We start from the raw sequence: 14,833 nt of genomic DNA, 5'->3' as shown, positions 1-14,833 counted from the left end.
CGAGTTTTACGACCGGCTTCCGCGTCCAGGTTTCGCGTCGATTTCGCGTCCAGCTCTTCTGCCGCATCGTGCTCGACGGAAGTGAGTGCGTGCGTGCGTGCGCGCTCGTTTGCTCGCGGATGCACGCCGAGTGGAGGAAGAAGCGTACGCACTCGCCGTGTCGTTTACGCGGCATGCGCTATTTCGGGAGTACACGCAACAACGTTAATCTGTCAGGGGAAGGCAGAACACGAATTCCTATCTCGCGCGCGCGCGAGAGACCGAGGGCTCCCCTCGAGAAAGTTTAAACCCGCGCGTTCCTCGGCGCGTTCCTCTTTTATATCTTCTACATTATTTTATACACATTCCTCGTGCACGTTATTCGCACGTCATTTCTTCTCTCCGTCGCGCCTTCGATACCGCGCTCGCTCGCACAATCCCTCTCCGCCGGTCGTGTCATGCCGATCGGAGAGCCGGCGGCCGCTCTCTTCGTGAATCGCGAGCGGTTTCGTCACCGGCGCCGAATCCAGAGCTGAGTCACCCTAATCGCGCGAATCGAAGCGGTCGTGCTGCCGCGAAATGTTAAGGTCGGCGAAACAGCGTCGCGGACGCGAGTCCGTTCGATACACGGTGTATACAATCGACCTCCTCTCCGGCCGTATGCGAAACAGACGGGAAGGGGAATAACCCCGGAAAATAGGACTTCCGTTTCGGTTTTCTCTCTCCCTCTCTCTTCCCTGTCCCTCCCAATGCGCATAACGGTCGTTAATTTTTCGCGGAAGTAACGCTAATTTTTTCTTTCTTGGGAAACTGCAGTCTCGAGTGTCGCGTATACCGCTTACCGTGCGCGGTTAATTTTAGAAACATGTGTGTGATTCCGTGTCTGTTTACCTGTCTATTTGCGTGAGAAAGAGATGAGAGCGCGTCGGGCAGAGTAGACATTTATTTAGAGAATTTTTCTAGAGAGTCTAAAGTATCTTTCGCCAGTCGAATCAGCCGATTGCGGTACCCCTTCGCGGAGCTGATCTGGCCGCGAATAAATCGATAATCCGTCATATATCACTGACCTTTGACTGTCGATTCAAAGTAATGTGTCCCGCCGACGCCCTCGATCACACAAGTGATTCGATCAATTCAACCGAGCGTGCTGTGTTTACAGTTACGTCATGGCGTATGCCAGCGGTGCGCATACGTGTCTCCGGCATATATTAATAAATTAATGGTTTGGTAGTTCGTGTCGTACTGAAGACTTAATACGTGTTGTTATCGTCGTTTTTAACACGCTCCCAGTCGTGATACTTTTAGCATCCTGGGTAATTTAATATATTCCGTATATAGATAATCGCGGTATGCGATCTTTAGCTCAGAAGTCGATGCTCGGGATTGCTCTTTTCTAGTTCGAGGCATTTAAACTTGACTGAAAGAATTGCGATTTTTATCGAATCGATTTCCAGAATTGGTGGTTTTGATTCGTCCGAACACTTTTTGGTATTGGCGTCGATATTCCGATATTTCAGAGTATAGTCGTATTGCGCAATTTTTATTTAAGAACTGTGTATATTTGACGTTAAACAATTAACTTAATTGCGATTAGAAAGTCGTTGATAATTAATATCGTTATCAAAATGATAGAACATTTCTGTGAAATCTCTTCAAATTGGCCGTGAGAGAAACGTGTAGCGCTTTGATATGACGTTTGATTCTTGTATGTACGTAGTACATACTTTGTCGGTAAAAAAAAAAAGGAATTACGGCCTTGCATCGCTCGCATGATGAATATTATATATTTATCTTAAGATGCTCAAAGTCGATTCTCTCTCGACCGAGCTGGGAATCATATACGACTGACGGTACGTACAAGTTAAGTTAAAACGCGAAGGTTGTATGGTGCGAATGACAATAATTACATGCTCAAGTCCTGTAACATATTTGCGCTTACCTCAGCGGTTACCTTGTGCGTACGGTTATTATCTGGCGGGGATATAATCGGCGGAATGCGCGCTTTTCTAGATACGAGCTCTACTCTTAACTCTCTTGGAAGCCAACCTGGAAGCCAAACTATACTTTTTCAAATTTTTGAATTTTAGTACCAAAACATAATTTTAAGATACAATTTATGACTTCGGCAATTTCTTTCACCTTTTACGTAGATAATTGGAAAGTTTATGATAAACTTGACACATTTTACATGTCCCAAGCGATCCATTCAACACAAGATGAAAGATATGTTAGAATAGAAAGTAACATAAATATGTTATATGTTAGAAATTAATACAAAAATCATAAACTTTGACAGAAATTGGAAATAAATTGACAGAATGTGGAAATAAATTGTGGAAGCATATTTTTTCAGTAAATTAAAATTTATAATATGTTAAAGTAACACGTGTATATTTTTTCATTTATTTTGAAATTACGTTACATTACATTAGTTTTATTTGTTTCTCTATAAATTGTGTTATTTTAACGCTAAGAAACATTGAGTATCAATTTAACACAAAATAACACAATCACGTTGTGATTGTGTTACGTTAATTCGACTATATTAAAAATTCAACACAAAAATTTTAATAAAGGCCGATTTTAACACAAATATAGAACGTTTTGCACTGTGTTGAAAAGGAGTTGATCGGTTTGGCTTCTGAGAGGTTCACATAATAACGCGCCTGTTCACGGTTGAGCGAAAGTTACTTCACCGTGACACTTGCACGTCGGTCGAGCGACACGTAATCCGAATTTCCTGTTTTATTCTTTTCTTCTCGTTCATTTTGCCCGTTATCGATGACGTGCAATACGAATCGAGCATGTACTTTATTTTTAACTGTGATTGATACGTCGAGAGAGAATTTTTTTTTGCAAAATTGACATGTTCTATTTTTCTTCTTTTTATTGATGTTAACTTTGCTGTATTATACGAAGAATTAAAAAAAATCAGATTTTCCAAAAAGCGAAAGATGGCTCATTCTTATACATATAACATATATTTTCGGTTCAGTATATCTTTCGTAATAATATTATCGTCCGTGCACATAATCGAAAATTATTGTCTCGTTCGCTCTTTTGCCCTTGCTCGCGTATCGATTACGAATCCAGATATTTCTGTTTGTACTTCTAATCGGTACGTTAAGATCTTATCTCCTTGCCAAATATTGAAACTCGATCACTGGATACGAAGACTAGGAATTACACGATCAATTCGCGAATTTACTTCACAGAGATGTAGTTATGACGTTTAAGACGTATGGTAAACTGATCTCCAATTCGAATTCCCGCTACGTTGAGTACGCGCGCCAGATATCAGGCGCATCAACACTAAAATATACAAAACTGAGAAAGCTCTCTCGATTCGACGATTCGCATAACATGAGTAGAAAATGTCACGCTTCCCGAGAAACCGACTCGGATAAACGTTTTCTCGAGGCGAATACCTATAAGTGATATAGAAATATATACGGGGGCACCCGAAAGTGGCAGGCCATACAAATATTATATTTAGCCGAAGTTTCCGAGAAGTTCGCTGCGTCTTGCGCAGTGTTAGACGCAATGGTGGTGCATCTTCCCGAATAAGAGCAAGTAACTCAATTGGTGCCGGTGCGTAATTAGGCCGCTAATTATAGGCGGTTGAACTCTTTACTCCTACGATATCGCGTCTCTCGCGGGGGCGAGTCATTGAAAATATAGAAGCACAAAATGATTTGCGCGATTTAGTTGTTGCGGAACACGAATGAAAGAGATCAAGGCAACGCGATACATTAATGTTAACGAGTATTACAGCGAGGTCGGACGTGATCCCAACGTTAGATACCCTTCTGGATCCTATATGAAATATATATATGTATATACGTGTACCGCGTGAAGAAGCGAGTTGCGTGATGCGAACCCAATGAATAATACTCTACACACATGCCTTGGGGATCAATTAAAGGGAGCGATTTTTTTTATTTCTTTGTTCCACGAATCATTTCCGAGTACCACTGAAACACATTTTTTTTTTTTTATATAAAAAATTCACGCACTTTAGGAAAAATATCAAGAAGCAATGTGTGAATTCCTATTAACTTACGGATTCGTTTCTTTGATGTTTATAATAAGAAAATGAGAATAATATGTAATGAATGAATAACGAGATATGAATTTTTATGAATTTTTACGTAACAAAAGTACTGATTAAAATTAAAAAAATATATAATACTGGTTATAAGTAAAAATATTATCGTCGTTATATCACGATCACGGTGTGAATATACTGGCGAGAAAGTTAAGGCAATTCTTTTTTTTTTTCTTTCACGGTGATCTCGTCCGCGATCGATGCTTTCTTCTCTTGTTTACACTACACGGTCGATCCCGCGAGGCGTAACTGCGCTTTCGAGGAAAATTATCGAACGCGAATAATTCAATCTCTCTCGCTTTACTTTCAGAGCGGAAAATGCCGCGACGACAACGACGACGCCTCGGAGATCGCGTTAAACTCGCGATGTAAACCTGGTTACACTTCTTCCTCGTCGTGTGTGCGTGCATACGTACGTACGTACGTGCGTGCACTCGTCCTATCTTTCTTTTTATAGACGCGAAAGGGTGGGGGGAGAGGAGGAAGAGAAGAAGGAAGAGCGTGTCCGCTCTGTCAACTCGAGAGGGAGAGATACCTGTCTTTGGTATCGATTACTTTAATAAGCCGCGCGCTTCCGTTTACGGAAAGGGGGCTCGACGCAACCTAGTTTCCCGATTACCGCATCCAGATTACCGCCGCAGCCTCGTTCGCGAGACGACACGCTACATGCGAACGTAAACGCGAATTGTTAGATAATCGATGACGCGCGTCCCGCATATCCATACCCTACGAGGGAGAGATTGAGCTACGGATTGTCAATTCCAACGCGCCACTGCGTTTTATTGAGTATATCTCGCGTAAAGGGGACGGTGCGAATATGGGAAGATACATTTCTTATTGCGTGCTTGAAGCTTAATGCGTGAAAAGATTTCTATTTTCTTAAGAGAGAGAGCTATTGATACAGCGGCGTTTCTTATTTTAAGAGAGATCTTAAAGTTTTATTCCAGTTAATTACAACAAATCGTTAATCGTTGTTCATATTTACAAATTTGTGATATAAATTGTGAATTGTACTGAATGAATAATGTTAATTACATTTGTAACTGTTTAGAACGAAATTTTAAGAATGAGTTCTTTATTATTTAAATTTAAGAAAAAATTTTGTATATAAGAGAATGTTAAAGTAATTTTTCCAAGTCTCAAGCATGCAAACAGATAGTAAAAAAAAATCTTTCTTTCCTTCTTGCCGCTATAATTATACCTACGCAGAACTCGTTAAGCATTAAACAAGATTAATTACTGTTTTTGCATATACAAATCATTATCGTGCAGAGATTTAGTTTGTTGCGGGTGCGTTGACGCACATAGTAAATCATCATCACCGGCATCAGCCTAACTGTACCTTCTCACCTTCACGAGCACGTCATTTTCACTTCCTGGGATTGCGCAATCGCGCCAGGCGTTTTACAGTTTCGATTGTCCGGTAATAATGTTGAAACGTCGATCGAGATACCGTTATGAAATCTTTTGTTGCTGATTGGACGTATCCCGATGCACGCCGGAACCATCGGACGGATTACGGAGTTTGTGCCGCGAAGATTCTATTTCTTCTTGTTAAGAATGTTGATAACAACATTCATAACATCCACAACTCGCATAATGAATACCGTGGAGCTAAAGCGACGTTCCGTCCACGTATTTAAAACGTTTCGAGCAAGTTGTCCGACGGGCAGATTAGCGCAAATGCGGATGTGACGTAGCCCCGTGTACAGTAACAACTGTCGGCTCTCCGTCTAGAAATAGGGACTTCCAGCTCCGACATCTCTTCGCATAATTCCAGATGAAATGGCGTTTTCGTGTAATTCGCATGGCAATATAAATTATCACATGCGGATATATCAAATTATTAAATCTTTGACATCTTATTAGTACATTGCGAGCGAAATCTGTCTCAGCAGAGTGTTAAACCATCAAGAATCGAGTCCGGCCTCTTGAAATTGCTTTACTTTATTATAATTATCACGTTACAAGACAAAATTATCTTACCGCACAAGCGGTAATGCGAAATACGACAGTTGAAAGATTTCTTTCACGTAATTCATTTCCATCAATTGGCACGTATAAAGAACTCAACTGTTGATGTACATTTAATCTACCTTAAATTACTATACTTTCTATTTTGTTTTATTATTTTTCCCCTCGTAAACTCTAAAGTTTTCTGGTAAAAAGTAGCAATTTGGATTTAAAAAATTGACAATCCTTACGCGTATAGATACCGACAGAAGCGTAATTTCGCAATCGAAAAGTCGCGAGCAATTTCAAACCGAGAGCGTTACTAATTAGTTCGACCTTAACTAGCTTGTTTCTCTGCATCGAGCAATTTGCGCTAATGAATACGCGGTCGAGTACCAAGTACCTCAATTGCCGTTTTATGACATTGTGTTTAAAGAGACGTTTAAAGATCGATTTCCTTAAATCAGTTGGAACTTACTGACGTAACATGATTTGTTGCTCGCTTGTCGGCACGAGCGAGCGGTACGTATATACGTACGGATTGCTGGAAAATCGCCGACGTGTCGGCCGCAAGTCCCCTGTGGTGCCACTGACAGGAATTGTGCCTCGAGGACGATATATCCGCGATCCGATCTAATTCGCTGCTCCATTTTATGGCAGATTTCATTGGTACCGTGAATAATCGCGTGCTTCCTGTGCCGCGTCCCAGGAAAAGTCGCGCGCGGGCTTAGTCCGTTACGTAATGCAGCTGTGCGTTGCTTGCGGAGATTTTCTCAGATTTCTGCGAACAACTGCAAACGTCTGAACTCCTCGCGCCTCAAAACCCGCGGCGAATTGTAATTTAATCGGACGTGAAAAATCTTTGGATGTTGGAAGATCGAGAGACGATCTCTCGGGATGTGAATGGAACGTGGATTATGGCGCGGCGCGTATGTCACTTGAGATGTTACATTATTTATCAGCCGCCTGGCGAGCGCCATGCTGAATGCCTTTGGCAGTACGCAATCCCCCTCGTTAATATTATTCGTCTAATGCAACAATCGTGTGCTATTTATAATAATCTGTCATACGTGGAAGGCACAGCGTCTAATTAAGCGACCAAAAACTGCTTTCAAACCGTTTCACTTTTTGCAAGGATTGTTAATCTCTCTCCTGAATATTCATTATTTAATTTTTGCTGTTGAGTCTTTATTTATTTCTATCGAATTTCACTGATTTAATTTAAAGCGTTCAATTAACGTATATCAAAATACACTCGAACTAATCGGGAAGATGATTAATTAGCCGGCACAGAAGGCACTTTATTCGCAATTAATAAATTAATTCGCAGAGACGCATCGACCGCTAGCCAAAGTACGCGGAATGCGGAATTTCTATCGCGAGCGTTTGTATCTGTAGCGTTCGCGGATATTTATAACGTCCAAAGCGGCGGATTCTTTTGTCCAATAACGGATCTTCAATAAGAGCACAACGGAGGGTTCGGTGATTCAGCGAAGCTTCCCAGCGGGCCCTTGATGACACGCGACGGAATGCCACGATCGTCCGCGGGATTATTCTGGACACGAGTACACATTTTGTTAGTCGCGACGCATACCAATAGTTTTGACTTTATTCCGCTGTAAAATCAAGTCGAAATCTTTATCACCGACGACAACGACGATTCTCCTGTGTCCCGGCTGAGGAAAGAGCAAATCGGGTCATCGTAAGGTCGTTCACCTCGCGCGCGCGGTTCCTCTAGATTTCGCCCCGTTAATTTTAATCGCTAAAAACGGGCAGTTACTTTCTAGAGCATCCACATTTAAAATTTTTTTTTTATTTCTGTCCGAATCAAAACCCGTAATTATATATCTAGTTAATTGGATCATCTTCAGATATCCGATATATGTTCAAATCTGCGAATTCGTATCTTTGCTCGCAGATCACGGTGTGCAAAAATTTATTGGAATTATATATAAACGCAATTAAAGTAAAAAGGATGCTTTGCGAATATATATATGTGTGTGTGTTATTTTCGTATACTTCGTAGTCGCGGTAGGAATGAATTCGAAGTCACGTAGTGCAAGTTACTTTTAGCTCCGAACAATTAATGTAAGGCATTAAGGTATTATTCCCGTCTTAAGAATTAAACAGCACGAAACAGTAATAATGGCAGTTAATAATTAGAGTTTTCTGCCAAACGCACTTGTTTAATCAGTCAAATTAAAAATCTTTTTTTATCACTGGCATGTTAAAGGCCAGTCGTGCGAGATTGAAACGAATCAAACGAATCACGTCGATGTGACAGTCTCTAAAGTTCGAATCCGAGCATCGACTCTCGAAATCTCGTTAGCGGAATGGAGCTTGCAGCTTCGGAGGGGGGGGGGAGGCGGGTATGTTGCCGGGAAAACTGGGTCATCGTAAGGGCGTTTACCCGCTTCACACCTCCGCGATTCTTACCCGCCGGTAAAAGGCCGCTGCCTACTGCGGCAAGGAATCGTTTCGAAGAAGAATACAATCGCTGTGTAACGGCGATTTCTGCGATTGCATCTTTTACATCGCGCCTACAGCCCGTGGTGATTTTAGCTCCCCAAGACTCGACCCACGACGGCAAGTTCGTCGGGCGATAAACGTCGAAACGATCAGCCGCATTGAAGCAACTGGGAGTAATTGCAAAACGATTACTCCCAGTTGTTAAACTTGCTATCGCACGTTTCGTCGATTTTTATAATGGTTTTCGAACTGATAAACGGCAGAAACCTTCTTGGGAGCGATTCGATTGAAAGAATCGAGTAAATCAAATTAATCTCGCCGATTAATAGGTATACGTATAAGGCATACACTGAAAAAAGTAATCTTGCAATTATAGCGAGAATTATTTAGGTACGAAAAATGAGCTAAAACGGATTAGTATAAACACTGCGATGTCATATATGTTTTGTATTTGATCAATATAGATAACAGAAACAGAAATTATACTTGAACTATTTGTCACATTTAGCAAGAAAGTTCTTCTATGACGTTTAATCAGTCCAGACTCTAATCATATTTAGTTATGAGATCTATGTTTTCTTGTATATATTCTTAGAATATTGCTGCTATAAATTCTACGTATGACAGACAATTTTTTAGCAGATACAAAAAAAAACAGTGATATAATTTAAGTGTAATATTTACAATCCTATAGGTGAAACATTTCCCTGAGTGATACGATGCGAGTCGCGTCGTCGATTTGTCTACAGCGATGATTCGTAGTGCGTTAACGATTTTTCTTGGTGTCCTAATAATAAATGAGACTTAATTATAATTAAGAACAATTCGCGATAATAACAGTAAATATGTATTCGTTATTTATATTTTCACGCTTAGATACGTTATTATCTAAACTATTTGCACGTTATTGCAAGTATCTTCTGTGATTGACACGCTACCAAATTTCGCTAACGTAATATTAAGTACTATTATATGACTAACTGTTGTATGATCGCGCTGTCTTCTCTATACAACGTACAACTGACGAAGATCAGATAATTCAAAGGATATTATTAGGCACTTCACCCTATCACTCCATTGAATGCCATATTATTGACGATTAAAGCTTGGCTCTAACGATCTCGAGGGACGCGGAGGAAATCTCGTATTCGGAGTGATAAATTGTCGCGTTCGGGGCGCGGAGGGAATTCGATTTCGAGCAGCCCAGGACAGAGGCTCCAGGGTTAAAGGCAGGGTTCAAAACGCAGGGTATTTACCTGCCCTGCTCCCTTCACCTTATGCAGGTACTCTCGACGTGTGTTCGCCGCGGACACCGGCGCCACGGTGACTCCGGTGGAAAATCAATAATCCTGGCTCTGTGTATGTGCCCGTGCGCGCCTGTGTGTGTGCGCGCCGTGTTCATCTTACCTTCGGCGTTGCGACGAGACGGTGCGGTGGTTCGCTTATACCTATATCGGATCTTTTTTTGCGGTGAAGGAGGCGCCATCGAACTTGGGCACAAAAGCGCGATTTAATTCGCATGATTAGATGACGAAACGTGGTTCCGTTGAGTATCTCGTCTTGAGCCGACCTGAAGATAGACCGCCGAAGAGGTCGACGTTACGCTTATCTGTGCGCGATTTCGTTCCGCAGCCGCAACAAACCTATATCGTTAAGGTTGCGACACTTGTAAATACTCTTCATAAACTCTATTCCTTTGTAAATCACGTAAGATAATTTTGAGATGGAGGTGATTAGAGATGATTTTGAGATAGGGATATTTTAGGATATAGATTTAGAAGAGCTGACGAGAGTGTATGGCTAATTATAAATAACTAACTACGTAGATGATATCGATTTTGTGTTTTCGTGATATATAAGCATTTAAATGTCTGTATTGTATAAATGAATAGTGTGGCATTTGAAAAGTGATTATATGCGGTTCAAATCATTTTTAAAAAGTTTCTCAGTAAACGAAAAACCGAGAACTATCGTTTAAGAGATAATGCTAGTAGCATAGAGGTCACGCAACCGTTATCGAGAGAATTGAAGAAATCTTTTTGCCTGTATAACGAGAGAAAGCTGCAGAAGGAGCTGGATGTATTTAAACAACAGGATCCTGCTTCGTGGAACCCCCAAGCTGCAGTGTGGGGACTCGCGGTGCATACATACAGAGACCGGCTGTTCTCGTTCCGGTGCACAATGAGCTTCTTGTTTTCCATTTTCACTTCTTACTCTACCGTACTTTATCGAGTTCAACAGAGAGCTCTTCGTGACGGCACATACACACTAAACGTAATTTGTTCGAAAAAAAAAAACGTTATTAATCTTTGCACCTTTTTTTCCAATCTATAACTCAACTTCAAAAAGAGCGACTCTTTAAAAAAATGGTAGTCAGACATATAATAACCTGCGTTATTAAAAATACTATTGCTATCATAATTGTTGAGTGGAAAACCTATAATAATAAACAGTCGTTGCTGCATATGAAGTCTATATCTTTGAAACTTAATGAAGGAGATTATTGTTTCATTATTTTTTATTTCCAGTTTTTTTCTAACACATGCATGTCTGATGTGTACTTAATATTTTAATCAATTAATTTTCAATTATTTAATAATTTTAATTTTTTAAAAATAAATTAAATTATTTCTTATTTTATGAAAATAAAATTCCGTTTGGAAATCATTCATGTTCGCGTAAACTCTTTTTGAAAAAAGAGGTTTCGGGAGTACGTCCTGCTTTTCTCGGCGACCAGACTTTAGAAAGTGCCACCAGTAAACTTAACCTTCCTCGATTATCGAGTCATTCACTTTGTGATTCATCTCATCCCGCCCACTAGATACGAAGGCATTAATCTGTATGTACGTTCCCACTACGTTGGCCATTAAGTATGACGGCACTCGTGTAATTGCTCTTAATTCAACGTAAGTGACTGTCCAGACATTTAAGAATGCCATTCATGCGCGCGTTCCACCAGGCTTTCGACGTCGCTCGGGGAGAACACGTCGATCTCGTCGCGAAGCGATCGATCTGTCGCTTCACGCCGGTATTATTAACGATTCGAGAGAGGATTAGAGTCTTGTGTGCAAAATACCGATTACACCGCTTCTGCCTCCTTCCTTTCCTTCCCCCCAGATATAATTTGTCAGGTATATAATAATAAATTCGTGACAGCAAGCGGTAATTCCATTGGCGTCTTTATGCGCGACGATAAGCCTCGAGGACGCTTGTTAATTGAAAATGCCGACCAGCAAGGTTACGTAATGGATAATAAAAATTGTGACGCGCTGCAGGAAAATTGTGTAAAAAAATATAAAAAATACATACACACACTTATAAGTCGCGTGATTTTTTACACTCGCTCGTGTAATTTTTGTGAACAGTGCGTCTTTAAGTCCAGTATAGGATGACGTAATCATGTTTGCGCACCGGACGATTTTATCATGAAGCTGCTCCTCTCAATTTGTCGTTTTCATCATTAGATCACTATATCGGTTTACTCCGGTTTTCCTTGAGCTTCTCGCGCGCCCGAACGTCCGCGACAATACCTGCCGTGTTACTTTACCTGTGACATTTGGTCTGTTTAAAGATAAAAAAGAAAAGTCGATATCGCTCGCTCGTGCAGCTGCAGCTGCAACTGTTCGTCGTGTTATCGGTATTCATCAGTAAACGTCGTCCGCGATGGATCGTCGTAAATTAGACAACGCGGTTAATCAGGCGTCACCCTTCATTATGCCGGTCTGTTTTTAATGTTGAATCACATTGGTGACGCTGATCCTTGCGTGAGTTTACAAGAGAGAACACGATTACGTAATTAATGCTTATTGGTGTTAATTGATGTTTATATTCACAGAGAATCCGTTTCTGATCATATATTTCCATTTCCTCCATATATGCATATATGTACACATGTTAATTGTAATGTGAAGGCGAATATAGAAGATATTTTTTGATCTTCAATCACAGATCTAAAAGGAACGATTTCCTCCTTCTGCCATAAAAACTCGCATGCATTTAAATTACAGGACGAGTGCCATTATATTTCGCGTACTGCATTTTGCTATACACTGCAGCGAATATGCAAAATAATTATGCGAACACAGCACGAGTAAAAATCATACAATATATTGTATACTTAAATAGAAATACAAATTTCAGTTATAAATCGCCCGATTTTTACATCTGTTATTCATGTAATTTCTTACATCGTTTTTTAACAAATTTTTATAAATTAGACTACTATTCGATAAATTATTTAGATAATTTAATAAATATTTATCACATTAGCATAAATCTACGTTTCTAGACCTCAGATACTCTTCGCAAATCTTTTCAATGACGTAAAGAGATGGAAAAAGAGAATCGATTCCATTTTTTTTTTGTATCGATCTTCGTTTCTCGTATTTATCTACGTGTAGAACATTCAAAGTCTGCTTGGCACGTGCTCCAAGCTTATCGTGTATGCAAGCGCGATCCCGTGTCGTAAGTCGACACGTTACGCCAATGCCGGCGAGCGTGTCTACCTTTTCGTCAAGTCACCTTCCTGCGGGGTCCGGTGCGACGCCGATGCCGATGTGTATATTTCGCGTGTGTGACATCATTCGCGTGATGTAATCGTCGTGGCGAGCGAGGCGGCCGCGTCTCCCACGCGGAGGCAAGCGCGCGGTAATGCTATCTATTAAATGAGCGCACGTATGTGTACCTAGAGCCGTGTACTCTACGGGCGTTAACAGAACGTTGCCACCTCCTTGATATCCGGCGAGCTCGGCGATAGGAGCGATGCAATTAGTTGGCGGTATCGGGACGATTCGAGGAATACGAGCATATGGATGAAAAAAATAATGGAAAGAAAAACGGAGATGGATTCTCCGACTATAGGAACAACGATTGCAACACGACATTTCTCGCCGGTGTTTTTTTTTTGTACACCACCATTGCATAGAGTTTAAATTATAATGTCCCACGGTAAAAACAATACGATCGAAAAGGAGATGACTCTCGTGTAGAAATAAATGGGGGAAAAAAGCCACAGTTCTGGTTATCGCGGGACTCTGTACGATAATGCGACTTGTGGGTGTTGATTTAAGGAAATGTGCCTTTATTAAGTGCTCCAACAATAGATGTGACGCAGAGAATTTATAGATTTATTACACGGATCAATCCCATGTAAAACAGGCATAGAAGTTTATTTATTGCAGCGCTTCTCGAAAGCCGATTTATCAGTATTTACCTTCAGATACTAAAGATACAATTTTTATGATGTGAAGAACAAATTATTATTATTATTATACCTACGTTGCGATTGGACCGTTGATGAGAAGAGATGTGCACGAGAAATGTATTTTAAACTAACGAAATTGAAGGGAAAGATGAATGAAGGACTAACATTGTACGTAGGCGCGCGCAATCGTGCCTTGTTATCGAATAGTGTTGCGTAACATCTCTTTCGAAGTCCCTTCTATTTACCCAATTATTAATCGTTAGACCCGCCGTGCAAGAAGATAAGATTACTCTGCAATTCTTATCTGTACGCGTAGATTGACGCGCGCTGACCGTAGCTTGCCAAGACACGTTCCGTACATCGCGTTACTTACCATTACGCCGCGTGGGTAGCAAAAAAGAAGAAATTTTTATGATTATTACTTACGTCCTCTCGTTTGCATTTTATGCGTGGTGCCGCGTTTTCTAGGCGCGCGGTTGAAGGTCTTACTGTTAGATATTCAACGCTGAATATCTTCTACATCTAAATTATGTAACGTGTATGTAAAGGACTGCGAAAAATATTTGGCGTTAAGCATTAATAGCCCTTTAATTCAGAATCTGGATCGCGTGATGAAACGAATGGAGACGTGATCTTGTAAAAATTTATAATATAAATATTACATATTCTATATAACATAAATAAAATATATTTTATATATATATATATATTATAATGAGAGAGAAAAGAAAGAATATATAAATTTTTTTTCAAAAATTTCTCCGATTCCGTGCACTAACAAATTTACGATATCGTTTTCAGGTGCACCCTTTTTAAGGGTTCGGCAGAAGTGAGCTGTTGGTCTGATTGACAAAATGACGACCGACATCTCGGTGGTGCGCGGGGGTTGGGACCCCACGCTACAACAAGAGATTGTCGACGAGTACGAATACGACGGGGGAAACTCGAGTTCGAGACTTTTCGAACGCTCACGTATCAAGGCGTTAGCTGGTACGAAATTCTATCGATTTTCTTTTTTGCTTTATATATATATATTTTTTGTTATAATTATCTTTTACGTCTTTTACAATTATTATTTTTTTTGTAAAGATAATAGTGTGATTTTTGTTTTTATCAATTCT

At 40.4% G+C, this 14,833-nt stretch overlaps 1 protein-coding gene across 7 annotated transcripts in view; it reads left to right on the top strand.

The window, feature by feature from the left end:
• Nucleotides 1-14,833, top strand: part of LOC105454606 (spectrin beta chain) — a 32,471-nt gene that overhangs the window by 2,145 nt on the left and 15,493 nt on the right. For 6 of the 7 annotated variants that reach the window (XM_011697333.1, XM_011697331.1, XM_011697332.1 and 3 more), the window contains exon 2: nt 14,514-14,702. In XM_011697333.1, the coding sequence (XP_011695635.1) occupies nt 14,567-14,702 (136 nt within the window). In that variant the 5' untranslated portion in view covers nt 14,514-14,566. Of the gene's footprint in view, nt 1-8,976; nt 14,349-14,513; nt 14,703-14,833 lie in introns of those variants that run through there. The other variant, XM_011697328.1, reaches the window with a different exon arrangement.

This window comes from Wasmannia auropunctata, unplaced genomic scaffold (genome assembly GCF_000956235.1).
Source record: "Wasmannia auropunctata unplaced genomic scaffold, wasmannia.A_1.0 LD335980.1, whole genome shotgun sequence".
Classification (NCBI taxonomy): Eukaryota; Metazoa; Arthropoda; class Insecta; order Hymenoptera; family Formicidae; genus Wasmannia; species Wasmannia auropunctata.
This window is presented reverse-complemented; position numbering and strand designations above follow the sequence as displayed.